The sequence below is a fragment of the Drosophila subobscura genome, chromosome J (assembly GCF_008121235.1).
Source record: "Drosophila subobscura isolate 14011-0131.10 chromosome J, UCBerk_Dsub_1.0, whole genome shotgun sequence".
Lineage (NCBI taxonomy): Eukaryota > Metazoa > Arthropoda > Insecta > Diptera > Drosophilidae > Drosophila > Drosophila subobscura.
The window spans coordinates 20984139-21001721 of record NC_048532.1 but is presented as its reverse complement, the minus strand read 5'-3'; the positions used below and the strand labels follow the sequence as shown (position 1 = coordinate 21001721).

The 17583-nt window shown below is 45.1% G+C and overlaps 1 protein-coding gene across 1 annotated transcript; it reads right to left on the bottom strand.

Annotated features, from left to right (window-relative positions):
• Window positions 1-426: 426 nt before the first annotated feature.
• LOC117895027 (L-lactate dehydrogenase) lies at window positions 427-3712 on the bottom strand. Its single transcript, XM_034802397.1, has 4 exons — window positions 3567-3712; window positions 1276-1655; window positions 754-1209; window positions 427-689 (listed from the first exon to the last, which is right to left on the bottom strand). The coding sequence occupies exons 2-4, from the start codon at window positions 1651-1653 to the stop codon at window positions 525-527; spliced, it is 999 nt and encodes a 332-aa protein (XP_034658288.1). The 5' UTR covers window positions 1654-1655; window positions 3567-3712; the 3' UTR covers window positions 427-524.
• Window positions 3713-17583: the final 13871 nt, after the last annotated feature.

Below are 17583 nucleotides of genomic sequence, written 5' to 3'. Positions count from 1 at the left end.
AATTCTGCTACTTATCGTGTCTTTATTTGTGATTATTTGTGGCTGTAAAATTTGACTAGACTTTGAATGTTATTCAGAGTATCTTTCGATTCAAAATTTACGCTAATTGTTTGCTAATGAGGTAGCGGCGGTTGTTGTCGGTCGAGACTCTCTTTCTCACTTCCACTCTGTGGGAGATGGAAGTTCCTTGAGAGTTGCCTTAAAAATACGATCCTTAGGAGCTAGAGAACAGAAACTGAGGGGAGTTTTGGGTAGTAATTTGAAAAAAAGTTCATAAATTCACATCCATAAATGAAAAGCCTTTCAAATTTCAACTTAAATTTTTAATTTAAATATTTATTTGTCTAGAAAATAATAAATACAAATGAGAAATGCATTAAAAATAATAAAAACATTTGGTACGGGCAAATACTTGATGCTTTCTTCTGGGGTATTTTCACTGGATTTTCCCTCGCCCCCCCCAAACTGCGTGACTAAAATTAGATTTGTCATTGTAATAGGAAGGATTTTCCATCAATTTTTGCTTAGAACTTGAGTCCAGCCTGGACATCGGACATAATGTTGGCCGACTTTTGCAGCTGCTCGATTTCGGTGGGTGTCAGGATCTGCTTGACGACAGAGGTGACGCCATTGGCGTTCAGAATGCAAGGGAGCGACAGGAACACGTCCTTATCGATGCCATGTTCACCCTGTAAATTAAAGAACTATTAAAGATTGTTTCACAGGGTATTGGAGGGGTTCTCGAGGGCTTACCAGTACAGAGGTAGAGACAGCAGCCACGCTGCTTGTATTCCTAAGAATGGCCGAGGCCAGGGAGGCCGTGCTCAGGCCAATGGCCCATGAGGTGTAGCCCTTTAGCTTGATGACCTCGTAGGCAGAGTCCACCACTTGTTTGTGGAGTTCGTTCCACTTCTCTGGATCCTCGCCAGTGCCCAGAATGGGGTTCAATTCACGCAGACGAACGCCAGCGATATTGACGCCCGACCACACGGGCACAGAGCTGTCTCCGTGCTCGCCAATGATCCAGCCGTGGCAGGAGGTGGGTGCCACGCCCAGACGCTGCGACATGAGGAAACGGAAGCGAGACGAATCCAGATTCGTGCCACTGCCAATGACGCGGTTCTTGGGCAGACCCGACAGCTTCCAGGCCACGTAGGTCATGATGTCCACGGGATTGGAGACCATCAGGAGGATGGTATCGGGACTGTACTGTAAAGAGAGTCGAAACAGAGGGTTAAAGAGGGTTTTTTAAGGAGTATTCGCAGTGAGACTTACCTCCACCAGCTTGGGGACGATATTCTTGAGAATATCAGTGTTGCGCTGCACCAACGACAGGCGGGACTCGCCCTCCTTCTGCCTCACGCCAGCGGTGACGATGCACAGCCGAGAGTTGGCGGATGCCGCAAAATCTGTGCTGGCTGTGATCTGGGGATTCTTCAGGAAGTTGGAGCCATGCTGCAGATCCATGAGCTCTCCCTGCAGCTTGTCGGCGCAGACATCGATCAGGCACACCTCCTTGGAGACGTTCTGAGCGAGAATGCTGAAGGCGCTGGCCATGCCAACCTGGCCGATGCCCACAACGGTGACCTTGTGACCCGAGCTGGGCAGAACTTCGGCCACTTGGGCCAAGAGGCTATCCTTGATGGCGGCCATTGCTGAAACAGGAAAGAATATTCATTAGAATTTGTTACTGGGCAGCATCCACGTGCCTTCCTCTCACTTTTGTGGCCAATTATTCATTCAAAATATTCACAATTATTCACTCGTGTCACATACGCGTAATGCTGCCATAGTGGCGTTGTTTAACCTTCACCAAGGTCGTATTAATGAGAAAAACGCTACATCGCCAGAGCCACACGCAACGACTGCTGCCGCAACGCAACGTCAAAAGCATTGCCGAAAAAATATACTTTTTTCTAGGTTTTTTCGGTTTCTTTTTTTATAGAAATTCATAGACCGAAAAACTTGTGACCACCAAAGTGGGGATCGGTAGGGGGAAGTCTTGTGATTAGAAGCGGAATGGGAGCGGAGAGTTGTTTTGCCGTTGAAATTCAATTAGAACAGGTGTTCATTGGGTCTCTGATTTCCACAAATGAAGCGAAAATTGATACCCAACTTTAGACCGAAATGAAATTGCAATATGGGAATGATTTATCAATGAAATAAATGGCGAAAAACCATTACCAGAATGGGAATTAAAGCCCCTATAATCGTTTAATTAATGATATGGCAATGATAATGATTTTGCTATTTTTGCTTCCTTAAATGTGTGCCACCACCCACTTCTTATCTTATCAGGGAATATCTGGTGAAGCAATTAAAGCAATTTAGTAAATCCCAAATTATCAATGGACTCTGATGCGAGATATTGATTGTAAATTACTGAGCGATGAGTGGATTCCCTATAGAAAGGTGATATATAAATAGTTTTGGTTTCATCGAAATGGGTTCCAATGGAAGATTAGTTTTAGGAAAGAAAGTTGAAAAGAAAGAATTGAAATTGTTTCCCATAGAAACGTCCTAAAAATATACAGGGCTAGGCTATGACGTTGGAATCATGCGTCAGTCAATAAAGAGGAAGGGGTGCTGCCATAAATCGTTATCATTGCGTTATAGAAAGGAGGTTCGCCAATATGTTTGCCATATACAGACAGATTTTCCGCTGCGATAAGATTATTTGGCGGATTGTAAATGCATTCGAGCGAAAAAACAACATCGTTATGAAAGCACATGTGTCGGTTCACGTTTTTAATGAGAATTCCGGTGCGGCTGCAGGTGTGGATTGTGGAGAGTTTTTCCCTCCGAATTGGGTGTCGAGCCAAAGCGATCTGGGATATATGGCACCCCCCCAGAGTGGAACAAAATGAGCTCTTAAATAATGAATAATGATCGAAAGCTGCAAATGGTTGTTTTTATAGAGAACTTGTATATATTTATAGCAAAATGGGTTTTATTTTCACTCCAATTTCCATAGAATTCGGTTAACATTACTGAGTGCCTGGGAGAATCACTTGTTGCAAGCAGCAGGAAAAATGCTGTGGAGCCCACTCGGTATGAATGACCTTCTTTCAAAGTCAAAGCCCCAGCTAAAAAATATTCACAGCTGTTTTGTGGCACACGGCGCATGCTCTTGAATGAAATTGAAAGTGAAAGCACCCCCCCAAACGAAAGCCCCTCAAGCTGAACGCCCATCAAGCGGAATTGAACCCGGGAAATGCTAGATACCCCACTGCATGGGCGAATGAGGAAGGCCAAGGGCGAGGCTTGAATACGCTGGAGGTGGAGGGTTTGAAAGTTGAATGCACTTTTGATGAGGCAGGAAGGAAGGAAATAAAACCCTCACAGTTGCACTTTGATAGAACAGGAAGCAGATTCCCGATTTAGCAGGAAGTAAACCCCATTTGGAACAAAAAAACTTAGACACGCTTCGATGACTAACGAAATAAACCCCACATTTGGGTGATAGTTTTTCACTTTGAATATTTCAGAAAATGTTTTCAAACACAGAGGCGACTGCTCCACAGATTTATCTACACATTTCTCTATAGTTTATATATTTAGCTTACTTTTTGCTTTATTTAGTTTTTGGATTCACTTTTGAATGGAAAATACTCTTGTTGGATTATTTGTGTGCGTTTGTTTGAGGTCGTCGACTGTTTGTTCCGTTCACTTTGCGGGTTCGTTGCGAACTGTTTGCTCCACAAATGCGGGCTATGGATGGAATTTGTAGCTTCCCGCTGCCGCTGGATTTTGTAGCCTCTCTCGCTGCCGCTGCTGCAGTCGCTGTGGGCAGCGGCAGAGGCAGCTGCTGCTTGCCGGTGGCAGGATGAATGACGAAACTGCCGCAGCGGCATGGTGAAAGTGAGAGCATTGCTCTCTTGGCTTGCTCTCTGCCTCTCGACTGCTGTCTGCCGTCTGTAGCGGTTTTCGCTCTCCAGAATTTTCGGCTCCACTACATTTGGGCCATGTTCGAAGAAGTCAAGGTGACCTTTTGTGCGTCGGGCCTGTGGGTTGCCTGCTGCTTCTCCTCCTCTGCTGCTATTTTTAGGCCACGCGCCGCACGTTTTTTTTTTGGTCTAATTTGATTTGTTTTTCTTTTTTCTGCTTTTCCTGGAGCTCGTGGCTGCAGAGGAATGGTACTCCTCCGCGGAGGATTGAATATTTAAAAGAAATCTATGGACTGGCGAGGTAGCAAACCCCTCCAGAGGGTGGTAAGCCGGAGGGTGGAGGACTTATTATAGTCGTAGAAGTCTCGTAATCGTTCTTGAATAATTCCTCCATTTATTTTTGTATTCCCGTAGCCATAAATTACATTGATCTCTGGATATCTGCAATTCATATGATCGTTTTTTTCTGCTCTTGTTCGGTGGTTGTTTTTCTGCAGCGTGCCTCGTGACAGCTGGGCTCTCTCTCTTTCTTTCTCCTCTCAGGGCACGTGCCCCAGAGATCAGTCCATAGGTATACAATTTTGGCCAAGAGCCCAGTCAGGCGGCTGCAAAAGTGGCACTAAATTAGCCAACAGCTGGCGGAAAATGTTGCATTATATGCGACTACGAGAAGTACCCTAAAAGTCAGTAAAAATAATGTATGGATACGAAAGATGTAAACTAATTTCATCAGCGCTTATGCCAATTGCTGATAATTCGGGTTTTTGGGAATTTTGATTTTTTATACCCACGAAATGTACTCTGCTAAAAGGTAATAAATATTCGGGTTTGATTTCACCAATGTTACCCCGACGACGTCATCGTTCTCTATGCCTCACAGTGCATTGTTGCTAAGGGAGAGGTAGAGAGAATGCAAGAGAGTGAGAGAAACATTGATCCCAAGAGAGAAGTCGCTCTACAACTTTTAGCCGGCGTTCGTGACTGGCAACACACAGACACATGGCCCCATGACCGGCCCAATGCATTGGCCATATAGTATTTATTCGCTCGTAAACGAATGATTCACTCCTGCACTCACTCTGCACAGTTCGCTCTCCGTCTTTTATTTTTGATTTCACGATTTTACTCATTTACGACGTCATCAACAGCTGACGAATGAACTTGAGTGTGCCCCCCTCTACGCAATTGAGGGTCTCTTCCCTCCCATTCACTGCCATTGCAATTTTGTTTGAATGTTGTGAAAGTCTCGTCTCTCGCTGTGACCCACTTTCAGCAATAAAGCGATGACCCATGAAGCAGTGCGGTGTCAATGTCAATGAAAATGCACTTCCTGCAGAGACATGTGACCCCCACAAGCATTTCCATCCCCCCCGCTCAGAGCTACCGCAGAACTACGCCAGACGGGTGACCTGTCTGTGACCCAATTCGAGCGCCAATGAAGCCATGACGTTGTCTTCCACTCCGTTGATGAAATTTGTATGCCCCAAATTGAATCAAGTGTGTACTCGTACGTGAATATGCACTTAACCAAACTTGTTTTCAATTTGGTGTTTGGGTTTCTTGAACTCTTGCGACGCGTCTTGACGGTTGTTTGCTGAGGCGATGGTAAAAACTGTAGAAATTTTAAAATGTATTTGGGAAAAAAAAATCGGATTTCTGGGAAACACCTTTGATTGGGGCGCCCGACCTATGTACCTCGCCCTGCCCGCCACGGAAACCTGTGCTGGCGCCCTCTTGACAAATTCCTTTGCGTGTGCTGAGCGCCATCTAGCAGTTTTGGTAACTACTTATTGTAACATATCTGCCAGCTTTTGCTTGTGTGAGCGGTAGCTTCCCAAACATTCCGTGGCGCCACTGAGCCGGAGACGTTGGATATTTAAAATTTGAACAGGAAAAAGCGAGAGAACAAAAAATATGAGAAGTGCCTCCTGATAAATCCCAAAAATAAATATTTAAATATTTGTACTCAAAACCCAACTCCAACCTTCCGTGGAGATCCGTCGTCTCATGGGATCCTCTTTATGTTAGATCTTCTGTCGTTCTCCTCTTGCAATGCCAAATCTCCACTGCTGCTATATTTCCCTATACTCTGCTACTCGTACCATTTTTGGTTATAATTTCTGACAATCTTTTGTAGATTTCATTGCCAGCTTCCCATATTACGCAACGCAAAAGGCATATTTGATGCATTCTCCGAGATACGGATACATTTCTCAGGCATCTCCAGAAGCGAGAAACCAAAACCAGAGCCATATGCGTGCCACCAGTGCCACTCGAGAGAGATAGTGCAACCTGCAAGCAGCAACTCTCGTAGCCCAGTGGCAGTGGCAGCAATGGGAGCAATGGCAGGGGGTGTTATCAGTGCAGGGGAATCTGATTAGCGGCTGTGGCAATGAGTGCAGCAGCAGCAGCTGGAAAACTGGAGATGTGTGGCAAGAATAAGAGCAGCAGGAGAAGCATCGTGTAAGCCAAGTGGCACGCAATCCGGAGCACACGGAGTACTCAGGGAGGGGGGAAAGTGACTGCAGGCAGGACAGGGGAAGATGTCGCCACTGCCGCTGCACATTAATATTCAAAAATTGCGTTTTTATGCTAATTTTCACACACTCCTCGAGTCGGACGCGGCAACGTTCTCTCGGGAGGAGACGGCAACGACGACGACGACGACTAAATGGCCAACCTGTCGATAGATTACTCAATGACAAGGAAGCCCAGGAGGAGGGGGAGGAAGGAGGGGCAAGGAGTCAGCAAGAGTGGGATCATTGGAGGCTCCTCTCGAAAGTGCAGCAGCAGCAGCAGCCAGTCAGCGCCTCCAGTTGTTGTTTCTATTCGCTGCATCGTTCCGGGGATGATCATCTTTTGGGGGCATATCATATCGCTACTTGCAATCTCTTGTGGCAGCCAGCAGCCTTATTATTTCTGCTCGTATTACTCATACGCACTGGTGTTTTATTTATGGCTACATAGATGTTGCCTCTCTCCCCCCGCCCCTGCTGCTTGTTGCAGGTTGTTGTTCGCGTAGTTTAGCAATAATTAAGTTGTTAAATTGTTGCACGTAAGTCAAGAGCCGCTGCCCCTGCTGCCTGCCCCTGCGACGGATGTCCGTCGCTCGGTGAGTGGAGGATCGCCGCCTTCGTCTGGTGGCTGCTGCCGCTCCACTTGGTTTCTCCGCTTAATAATAATGTTTGGGTTCGAAGTCGGGGCCGTTGCCTGACTTACGATCCACGTCCTTGGGTTACTGATATATGCGATACTTAAGGTATTTATTACAAGCGATTGTAATCTTCAGCCAGTATTTTGTTTATGCTTCACATATAAATACGTTGTACCCCGTAGCTGTTGAGGCAGCAACTGAAATGAGCTTCCAGCCACAGAAATAGCTAAATATTTATAGACAAGACGAAGACGAAGCCGAAGACGCCTCTTTGTAGCTGTTATTGCTGCTGTAAGCATTGTTGATTGTTACATCAGGGGTTAAAGATTGTTACATCTTTATATGAACTTCTATTAGATGCAGGCAACAGGCAGAATAAATATGTTTCCACAGTTGAATCTGAATAAAGCTCTGCAGATGAACTGCTGCAAAGGTAAACTGTTCTCCATTCTACTTCTGCTTTCTAGTATGATTATGGTTCAAGATCCAACCGCATGCCCTATAATTCACTTACTGGCAGACTGTCCATAAAGATGTTACACAAAAGATGCTGCTGCTGCCCGTGCAAAGGCAATTAATCATTGCCTCATTCCTTTAATCTCATTATCAGCTGTGCCGCTCTCTGGTCTCCCCGCTTGCCGCACACTATCTGGCATACCCCATCGCTTTGGAAATACCCTGCATATTTGCACTTGGAGACGACGACTCCTCTCTCTGCCTCATTAGAGCTGCTGCTGCTGCTGCTGCAGCGCTAGCGGTGGCGGTGTCGGTGGCTTTTTGGCGTTGGCTTTGGCTTCAGCTTTGGACTCAACTTTTGCCTGGTGGCAGCATCGCATCTCTTCTCTCAGCGCAGCGTCCGCTAAATTATATAATACATAAACTATATCTAGGGGAAGGGGAGCAGAGAGAGAGATGCATATGTGCAAGTACAATGTAAAGCATGAGCCATGAGGCATGAGGCATGCCCATTCCATGCCCAGATTCCATAGCCAGATCCCAGGGCACAGACCAGCAGAGCAGCGAAGCAGCAGACCAGTTTCCCAAGCTTTCGTTGTCGCTGTCGTTGCACTTGTTACGTTTTCCATGTACCCTTCCATAAAAACAAATGTGGGTATTATGGGTTTGAAGTGAGGCTGGGAATGGAAAAGAAGGAAGAATTTCCTATTCTGTAGAATATTTTAGCATGGGGAAAATTTCCGGGCGGAGTTCGTACAGATTCCCTTCGATTTTAAAATGTGATTAATATTTATTTGACATAAAAGTGGCGAATAATGAAAATATTAAGTTTTATTCCCTAAAATTCATCACAAAATTTCATTATTTCAGTACTGAAAACAGGCTGTGCAGCACTCTAATTTATTTAAATATTTATTAAATTATTTATTATGTGCCTGCCCTTAAAGGGCATCTCCCACTTCGACTCTCTCTAACTTGTCATCAATTTAGTTTGTTGCTGTTGTTTTTTCGTTCCGCTGGATGCCAAATATGCAAAAAGGCTTTGGCGCATGTAATTTTCTTTGCTCCCCAAATGCCCAGCATGTCTTTGTGTGCATCCATGAGAGTGTCTCCTCTATCTACGTGTGTGTGTGAGTGTTTGTGTGTGCATATAATGATTATTGTAAGGTACAAGTGCGAGAAATCGTGTTAGATCGCGGGTAATAAATTTAGACACCAAACTATGCAAAAGGAAAAGAGTCCTCTGCACCTCTCTCTCTGTGTCCCTCTCTGTCACATCGTTCGTTACTCCCTTTCTCCTCTGCGCTGCTCTCTCATGAATCTCCTGGCAATGTACTTGCCACACTGCATGCACCCTGCCTCCTACCCGCGCCGATGCATGCCCCCTACTCCTCCTGTGCTGCTGCTGCTGGTGCAGCGCTCCTTCTGTTCTTGTCTTCTTGTTGTTGCAAGTTTTAAGCACTTCCTTTTATTATATTTTATGGGCACTTGTTTTGCCTTTCCCTCTTCTCGCTTTGGGGACTTCTTTGAGAGGAGGCCTCCTGCCGTCCGTTTCTTTTCTTCGTTCTTCTCATTCGCTTATTTTTTGTTGTATTTTTTTTTATAGTGCGTTTAAGCCAAAGCAGGCTTTTGAGGGCTTTGTGGCTTTAATATCCCATTAGAGCGGATTCCCATTGAAAAGATCTGCCTGCCGCAAGTTGCATGTGTGTATTTTGGAATAATAAAATTAATGTGCGGCTCATCGATGATGCGCAGGCATTGGCCGGGTCCCCTCCGTATGCAGGGAGGGGGATAGGAGGCATCAAGGCTACTTATAGAGAGCGGAAAAACAGAAATGAGAACTCAATTTCCGATTGCATTCCCATTCCCCGCCGCCTCGAGGCTCCAGCAGCATATCTTTCACGCTCCATTGACTTTTAATTCAATTTAGGAATACGAATGCGAATACTCGTACGAATATATATCACGAGTGTGTAGTGTATATTCGAGTATTAGTTCCGTGAATCATTTAGCAAATGTCGCCACCTCCTCCCACACACATCCACTTATACTGCTGGTGCCCACATAACTCATATTCCACATAAAATAAATATAGAAAAAAAAGAAGGAAACGAAACACACACAAAAAATGAATCGCTTGGCAAACCTTTTTTGTTTCTCTCTCTTTTTCCTTCGTTTCTTGCTTGACATTTTTCCATGCCATTAACCGGCGACAATTTGAACCAAAATAAACCATTTTTATAAGCACATAATTAGAGGGTATTAGCAAGGGGGATATTAAGTGAATAGAAGAGTTTTCAGCTGCTATAGAAGATGGAAAAAAATACATTTCGAGCTGACAAATGAATAGAGGAGAGTAAACATAAGGAAATTCAAAGGAAAAATGTCTGAATATCGAAGTATAGAATGGAAAAGGGAACTAGAAATCGAAGCAAAGTCTTGTATAGGGAATACGTCGCGCAGAATAACCATTATTGATTGAAGTCATAAGTTTGAAAATATTAAGGTAAATTGGTGACTTGGGAGTCTGCCCTGCAGAACTGTCTAGCCTCTAAATCCTTAAAATGTTTCAGTTGCTGGTCATTTACAGGGTATCCTCTGTATCGTTCTATTGTGGGTGGTTTAATTTGTTTTTTGCTAGTGGGTTTTCTTCTACAGTTTATTTTGTATTTGCACTTTTCTGCTGCCTTATGACTTTTCACCAATGCACTCGACGCGACTCGTGGCTTGGCTTTGGCCCCACTTTTGGCTCCAGCTTGGAATCCATAAGTGAATGGAAAACGAGCCCTTACAGCAGTCCAAGTCTGCAGCAGAGACACAGCTAGAGGCAGCGGCAGAAACACAGCCAGAGGCACAGGCAGAGGTAGAGCCACAGCACAGCCACAGATACGGATACACTCAATCCGTTGTTATTAGTAGATATGTCATATTAGAGGCAACCACCAGCGGAACAAACACAGGAACGACAACAACAACAACAAAGACAGCAACAGACCGTGGCTATTGGCTTTTGGCTAAGACCAGCTTCACTTTTAGCCACGACATTCAATTTAAGCGCTGCATGGGGCAGAAATTGAGGCACAAATCGAAGCAGAAAGCCCAACACGGCGATAGAGTTTTGCAGAGTTTCAATTTTTGCAATTGCTACAACAACAACAGCAACAAAAAGGAGTTTTGTTTTTTTATTTGTTGACTTCGATAACATTTCGACATTTGCTGTGGCTTTTAATTGAATTGCCAATGGAAAACTGCATCGAAAGCTGCCGCCACAGATACAGATACAGAGCCAGACACAGTCCCAGCCTCTGAGCCAGTCACAGCCAGTCGGTCAGGTGAAATCGAAAGTTTTCCAACAGATCTACAATGTCTTTCCGCCATTGATTAGGCCAGATCTTTAGCCGCCTTCATTGGTGGCGCTCTGGCAGATCTGCAGTCGGCTTTCTTCATGGATCTACTCTTATTTTTTTAATGGTGACTTTTTGCACACAAGGAGCGGCTTAAATAAAAGACAGCAGATGGTTTTTAGCTAATTAGATCTGAGGATAAACGCGGCTGTCCTTAAATCGAAGTTGAGAGTTGATGGGAGAGGCGATTGAAAATTTTTCAGAGTTATGCATTGAAGGAAAACAGGAGCTATAGAGTGGATCGAAGCTGTGGAGAGTAGACTGTAGCTGAAAGCTGTCTTCCCTCAACTTTTTCCATTCCAAATCAGGTGAACTTTAGTTTCTTTTGCCTAATTTTGCATCAATTCATGAGCAGATCTGTACGTAAGTTGGTTTAAATAAAGTAAAACAGAGACAGAGAAGTCTCAGATCATCAGGAAGAGATCCCTCTTCTGAGTGGGAAAAAAACCAATCCCCAAGGTCGCTGACTAAATTGAATGCATAACAAATTTCACATAATTTCTCGCTGGCAGGCAACGATCATCAAAAAAAAGAGCGCCAAAAAGGAAGCACAAAAAGGAAGAAAGAGAAGAAAAGCGAGTGGTGGTGGCAAGAAGAGAGTTGCATTGGCAGGCTTTTAGCTCTGCCATAATTCAGGCGAGATCCGATAAGCGATCTTAACTATCTACACGATCTCTGGCACAGAACGAGAGGAGACCACGCCAGAACGCTGCCGCAACTTGTTGCCAATTGCGGGATCTCTCGCACACTGCTGCTGTGACAATATTTGCATGCCGCAACGAGCCGCACTCCGATCCGTTTCGATCCGTGGGGAGACTGCACGCGGCGATATCTGCGGCATCATCTCATCATCGATATGCCATCAATGTGGAATGGTCGCAAATTATCTGCAGGTTTTCTGCGCTGGCCTTAAAAGCCTTCGATCGCATGGAACGAACCTCTTTGTGGCAGCTGCTGCTGTTGCGAGGGATACACCGTATCTACTTATCTGTGGGATAGTATCTGTCTGTGTGTGTGTGCAAGTATCTGTGGGATCTTCGTACTGTGTTAATGCTTTTGTGACATTTTAAGGTTCAGTTTGGCTAATACGAGTATCGGCTGGCGGTGCAGATAAAGAAATGATTGGCAGCAGCAGCAGAAAGAGAGCTTCTCCAGCGCCGCTTAGATACAATTTCTATCTGTGGGATGCAAGAATGTATCTACGTATCTTTGAATATTTAGCCCACAATTAACTTAATTACAATGTAACTGGCATTTCTCTCTCTCTCTCTCAATCATTCCTCACTCGATTCCACCTTTCAATTTGTTTAAGCCAACAAATATCTCTGTTTTGGGGCGGCGCCTCCTCCTGCTCTGCTCCTTTATCGCTCTTTTTTGGGGGCATGTTGCCGTTGATTTTTGTTGGCCAACTGTTGGCACAAATGTTATGCCAAATTGCAGCTACCGTTTTTGCCGCAGTCCAAACAGACAGCCCAAGGAACAGCCACTGCTGCTGCTGCTGCTGCTGCTGCTGCTGCCAAAAGAAGTATCTTGTAGATTTAGTCTCTCGCGGGGCTTCAGTTTTTTGTTCGTCTTTCGTATCGGCTTTTAATCTCTCTCTTTCTCTCACTGTGGCGGCTGCTGCTACCCGTGTTGCCCAAAATCGCTTTGGCAACGCAAGCGAGGGAGTGAGGGGCAGAGGCAGCAGGCAGCAGTGGCAGTGGCAGTGTTTGATCTCATCATCATCATCATCTTCGTGGCTCCGTTTGGTTCGATGGATGCGCCTCTCGTCTGCCCCTGAAACAGCCGCGCTTCCTCTCATAAAAGCAACAACAACTCTTTTTTTATTTTCTTTCCTTCTGGCGGAAAGGACATCAAACAGAAGCGGCGATCGCTTCTAATTTGCATAAACATTCGTTTAACATTTATCCCCAAAAACGTTTTCGCTGTCTCTTCCCCCACACACTCTACCCCCTCTCACTCTTACCCCTTACCATTCCCGTCTCTGTCTCGTTTTCTCTCTTTCCAAAAAGTCATCATAATCTTAGCAGCCGCAATGTTGTTTTTGGTTTTTGTGGCCGATTTCTTTTGGTTACTGCGCGATTCCGCAAAGAGCATTTAAGACCAAAAATGAGAACCAGCTTTCTGACAAACAGCAGCAGCGGCAGGAGTAACTGCCTGCCACAATTGCCAGGCAAATCATCAGCCGAAAGGAGTAGAAAACGGCAACAGCAGTAGCCAGAAATCGATGCTAATCTTTGGGCCAATCTTCTTCTTGGTGGCAACCAGATGAAATGTGTGTGTGTGCGTTGAAGGTAGCTCTTGGATGCTCTGTAAAGCGAAATTGCTAGGATTTGGGATGGGGAAAGTACATGAAATATTAAAGATGATGGAAAATAGACTTTAACAAATTTTAGCATACAAATATTTATATTTTCTACACCTAGGGGACCTTCAAACTAATTTAACAGCTAATATTTATAGATGTCTTTGAGGGAACAGCTTCAGAAATAGAGCTCAAAAATCGTTGGTTAATTGTTTTGACTGCGGAATTGCTTTAATTCCTCTTGTACTTTGACTTCCTCTCTTCCTTTTTCCCTACCTGTTTTCCTTAAGGTAGAGTATTTCCCATTCTTCTTCCATTTCCACTAAAATACAAACCATTTTAGTACATAAACCAACCAAAATAAAAACCACAAACAAATGAATGGAGTTGTCGCGTTGCTGTTTTGGTTGCTGCCTGCTTTGCATTCGTCCTTTATCGAGTTATAAACGAACGGTCGGTCGATGGTCGATGGAATGTGGCAAACAACTCAATCTTCAACGAGTTGTTTGGGATTCCGCTCAGCGCTTTTTTGGGGGATAGACACGCGATCGGTAGTTCCCATAACTGGCAATAACTACTGAAAATTAAGTTGGAATTTCCTCCCTCCCACCTCCAGCATGCAGCTTCAAGCTCCTTTCAACCTGCCACAGTTTATGCCATGTTGCCACATGTTGCAGTTGTCAGGAAAACAAATAGAAATTGCACATTCGAGTGTAACGTTTAATTTACCATTCCGAATTAGAATCCGAATTCAGGTCGTAATGGGCTGGCCACGTTGTCCATTTGCCTGTCAGAGAGCAGGAGTAGTGCAGGGGGCGGTGGGGAAAATGGTTTAAACTGAGAAAAAGAGGCGGGCGTCACTTTGCAGAAAGGCGTAACAAAGTGCAGTTGATTCGATTTGGGCCAAAAGGAGCTGGAAATGGGAATGGGATGTCGGATTTGGACTCCAAGCCGAGTGGAAGGCTTTTCTGATTATGAGATTTGAGGCCGTTTTATTTGCTGAGAAATGGAATCTGTGTCCCCATTTAATCCGGGAAAGCGACTTTCTTCCTTCGTTCAAATTTTTCTCTCATATTTTTGTGCAAAAAAAAAAACCTAAACAATTACGTTGAAGATAATTAGACAGCATTAAGTACCACAAATTACCATCATTTCCCCTCTTCATGCAGACCGCAAATGTGTTGCAAGTTGTCAACTCTTGCGGTGTGTCGTGGGCCCCTCCTTTGTGGCAACAACTGACTGCCACTGCCTCTTCCTACCTACCGTTGATTGGCGTTTGAGTTGCGCCTGCCCGTGCGCGTGTCGCTTCGTTTCGTTCGAAACAATTAATTTGAATAATTAGCAGCCAAACGATGAGAGGAGACAACAGCAACAAATGCGACGGCAACACTTGCAACTGCAGCCGCATGAGACAGACGAGTGCAGACCGCTTTCAACTGCTTGTCGATGATTGTGTCACGCCAACAGAAGTTAAGGCCAACCAACGTCAAAGTCGAAAGACGAAAGGCGGCAGCCGGCAAGCGGCAACGGAGAGGTGCGCCTCTATAAAAAATGCATTTGGCACTTGAGAATTTATGTGCCTGCCTCCTGGCACTGCCACAAGAGTGGGGAATCACAGGGAATCTCTCGCGCGCTGACTCTCGCTGCCTCTCTCTCTCTCTCTCTTTCTCTCTGGATGTCTGGATGGCTGTCTGGTGGAGTTGCCTCCGAGTCCACGGAGTACGTCACGCGAAATGATGAATTACTCGCCGGGGACGCGCGTCACTCTTTGATGAGCAACGACAGCGTGAAATTAGATAAAAGGAGGGGAGCACACGAGGGGGTGGAAGGTGTGTGTGTGTGTGTGAGTGTGTGCCATATGTGCAACTCCACAGTCCGACTGTCTGTTCGGGGGTTGCAGCAACTCTCCAAGCGGCGGTGTCGGCTAGGACGCGCCTTGACTTAATGAAGATGACGACGCGGACCGCTCGAAGGAGGCTTCTCGAAGGCACAGGCGACAGGAGGCGTGTGCTTTAATCCTTCAACACCGTCGGGACCATAGAGCCGTCGAGTGTTGCCTAGGTGTTGCTGTGTTGTTGCACGGTTGTCACTGCAACACACACTCACAGACACACGAGGCGACACGCGGAGAGGCGTTAATTTATTACAAATTATTATGATTCCTCTTTTGTGCGCGATTTTTTCCGCATTTTTAGCCGCTGCGCTGCCGCATGCAACAGAAGGAAGGGCATGCCAATGAAAGGGGCAACATCGGTTACTGTTGCAGCAGCAGCAGCAACAACAGCAACAACAACTCTCTCGTTGAAGACGTCTAGACACAAATGCACTTCAAAGGTTAAAAACATGATAAATGTCGCTTGTCGCTTGTCGTTTTGCTGCATTTTGTGACGTGACAACTTTCATGTTACTGCCTGCTGCTGCTGCTGCTGCAGCTGCAACACTTTGGGGCATGGCCATTGTCAACAAATTAATCAAAGACGTGCAGCAATTAAAGGCAACAAACACAGTCAGGCCCCCAAAGGATAGACGAAAGACAAAGCTCAATAGGAGGCAGGGGGCGGGCGGGATTGTGGGATGTGATGTGTGGGAAACAGGAAATCCATGGAGACTGCAGGCAGGAGAGGCTGCCTCCTACTGCCACTCGATTGATTCGATTTTTCCATTCTAATTTCATGTTCCTTTAATTGTGATTCACATTTTCCCTGCCATTCGAATGAATTTACCTCTCCCCCCAAAGTGAGAGACGTGGCAAGATGTGCCTTCATATTCATCTGCGAGTTGTGTTGCCGCAATTGGTGGCAGGCATTCGCATTCCTTGTGCGAATATGATCGTGTGTGGACCGCAAACTGCGACACTGCTACAACCGCAAATGCAACTGCAACTGCAACTGCAACACTAACAAGCGGACTTTTTAGCCAAATTAAGTTGTTGTCCAGAGTTTTGCGGTTGTTCGTACGTCTGTGTATGTGCCACTCGTACGCACAGCGGGTTGCAAAAAAACAATCTCCATAGCCATTGCCACAGCTAGAGGCAGCAGCAGCAATAATTCCAAGAACAACAGACACTGCAAGAGACAGAGACAGAAACTCACTTCACACACTGCAACGTGGAGGCTTCAACAACAACAGCAATTATTGAACGATTTCAACAACAATTCATTCGATTTGCTCATAAAATCATTCCAACAACCATTCCAACACGTACAACAATCAAAAATACAACAACAATTGCCAACACCAACAACCAACTGCAATCAAATATTCGAAAAAACAACCAGAAAAAATGATTGCAACGACCCAAAAAACGCATTCGAACACTCGACCCACTCGATTATTTTCCTGCTAACATTCGATATTTTCAGTGTCTTTTTTTCTGCTTGAAGTTTTTCCTATATCGTATGTCTATATTCGCCATAAAAATTGTCAATATTTGACACATTTTTCGTGCCGTTAGAGAAAATGTTGTAAAAACAGCTAATGAAACGCCAAGAAAATAGCAAACCAAAAAATATTCGGCGGCAGAGTTCAAGAAATTCCGAAATTTATCAACCGAGACACGAAATTGGGAAAGGAAATTGTTGAGAATGGGATATATGGAACGAAAGAATACCCTGGAAGCGGATAAGAGATGGTAGTTAAGAGAATTTGATTGACTTTTGGATGATCAGAAATTCCGTAGTTTCTGTCTTCAAAAGGTTGACAGATTTTATGATTAATTCTTTGAATGAAAAGCCTTCGAAAGTGTATAAAGTTTCATCTGTACTCTTTTCCCTCTTCAAAATGTTTCTTCTTTTATTCCCAGCCTGGCATACCCCTTCGCATAGTGTAGCTCTTGGCTTCCCCCAATTAAAAAATAAGAGAATTATTAACTTAATTTTACTAGTCGCAAAAATACTCATACTGTATTTTTTTTTGCCTGCGATTACGAAATATTCGATTCGTTGTGGCCGCCGTCGAAACGTTTTCTTCAGCGCATCGACAGGGAGTCGGACGGCGGACGGAGGGGGGCACAGCCGCTTGGACAGCCAAAAATTATTAACTAAAAAACACAGAAATTGCAAAAAGATTGCCTGGAAATTGACATTTGCTCGTTAATGTGTGCCGTGCTGCTTGCCCGCCCCGCCGCCAATTGGGGGCCTACCACTTGGCACTGGCACTGGCACTGGCTCTGGCTCTTGGGTCCCATGGCTTCGGGGCACTCGAATCGATGGAGCAGCAGCAGCAGCAGCAGCAGCTGACCAACCGATCGAGCGACTCTTGCCTCGTTTGTCGGCATCGCATGCGACTGCCAATAATTTAGAGCTTTTAATAAAAATGTTGCTGCTGCTGTGTTGCAGCCACAAAAGCAACAACTACAACGGCAACATCGGCAATAAG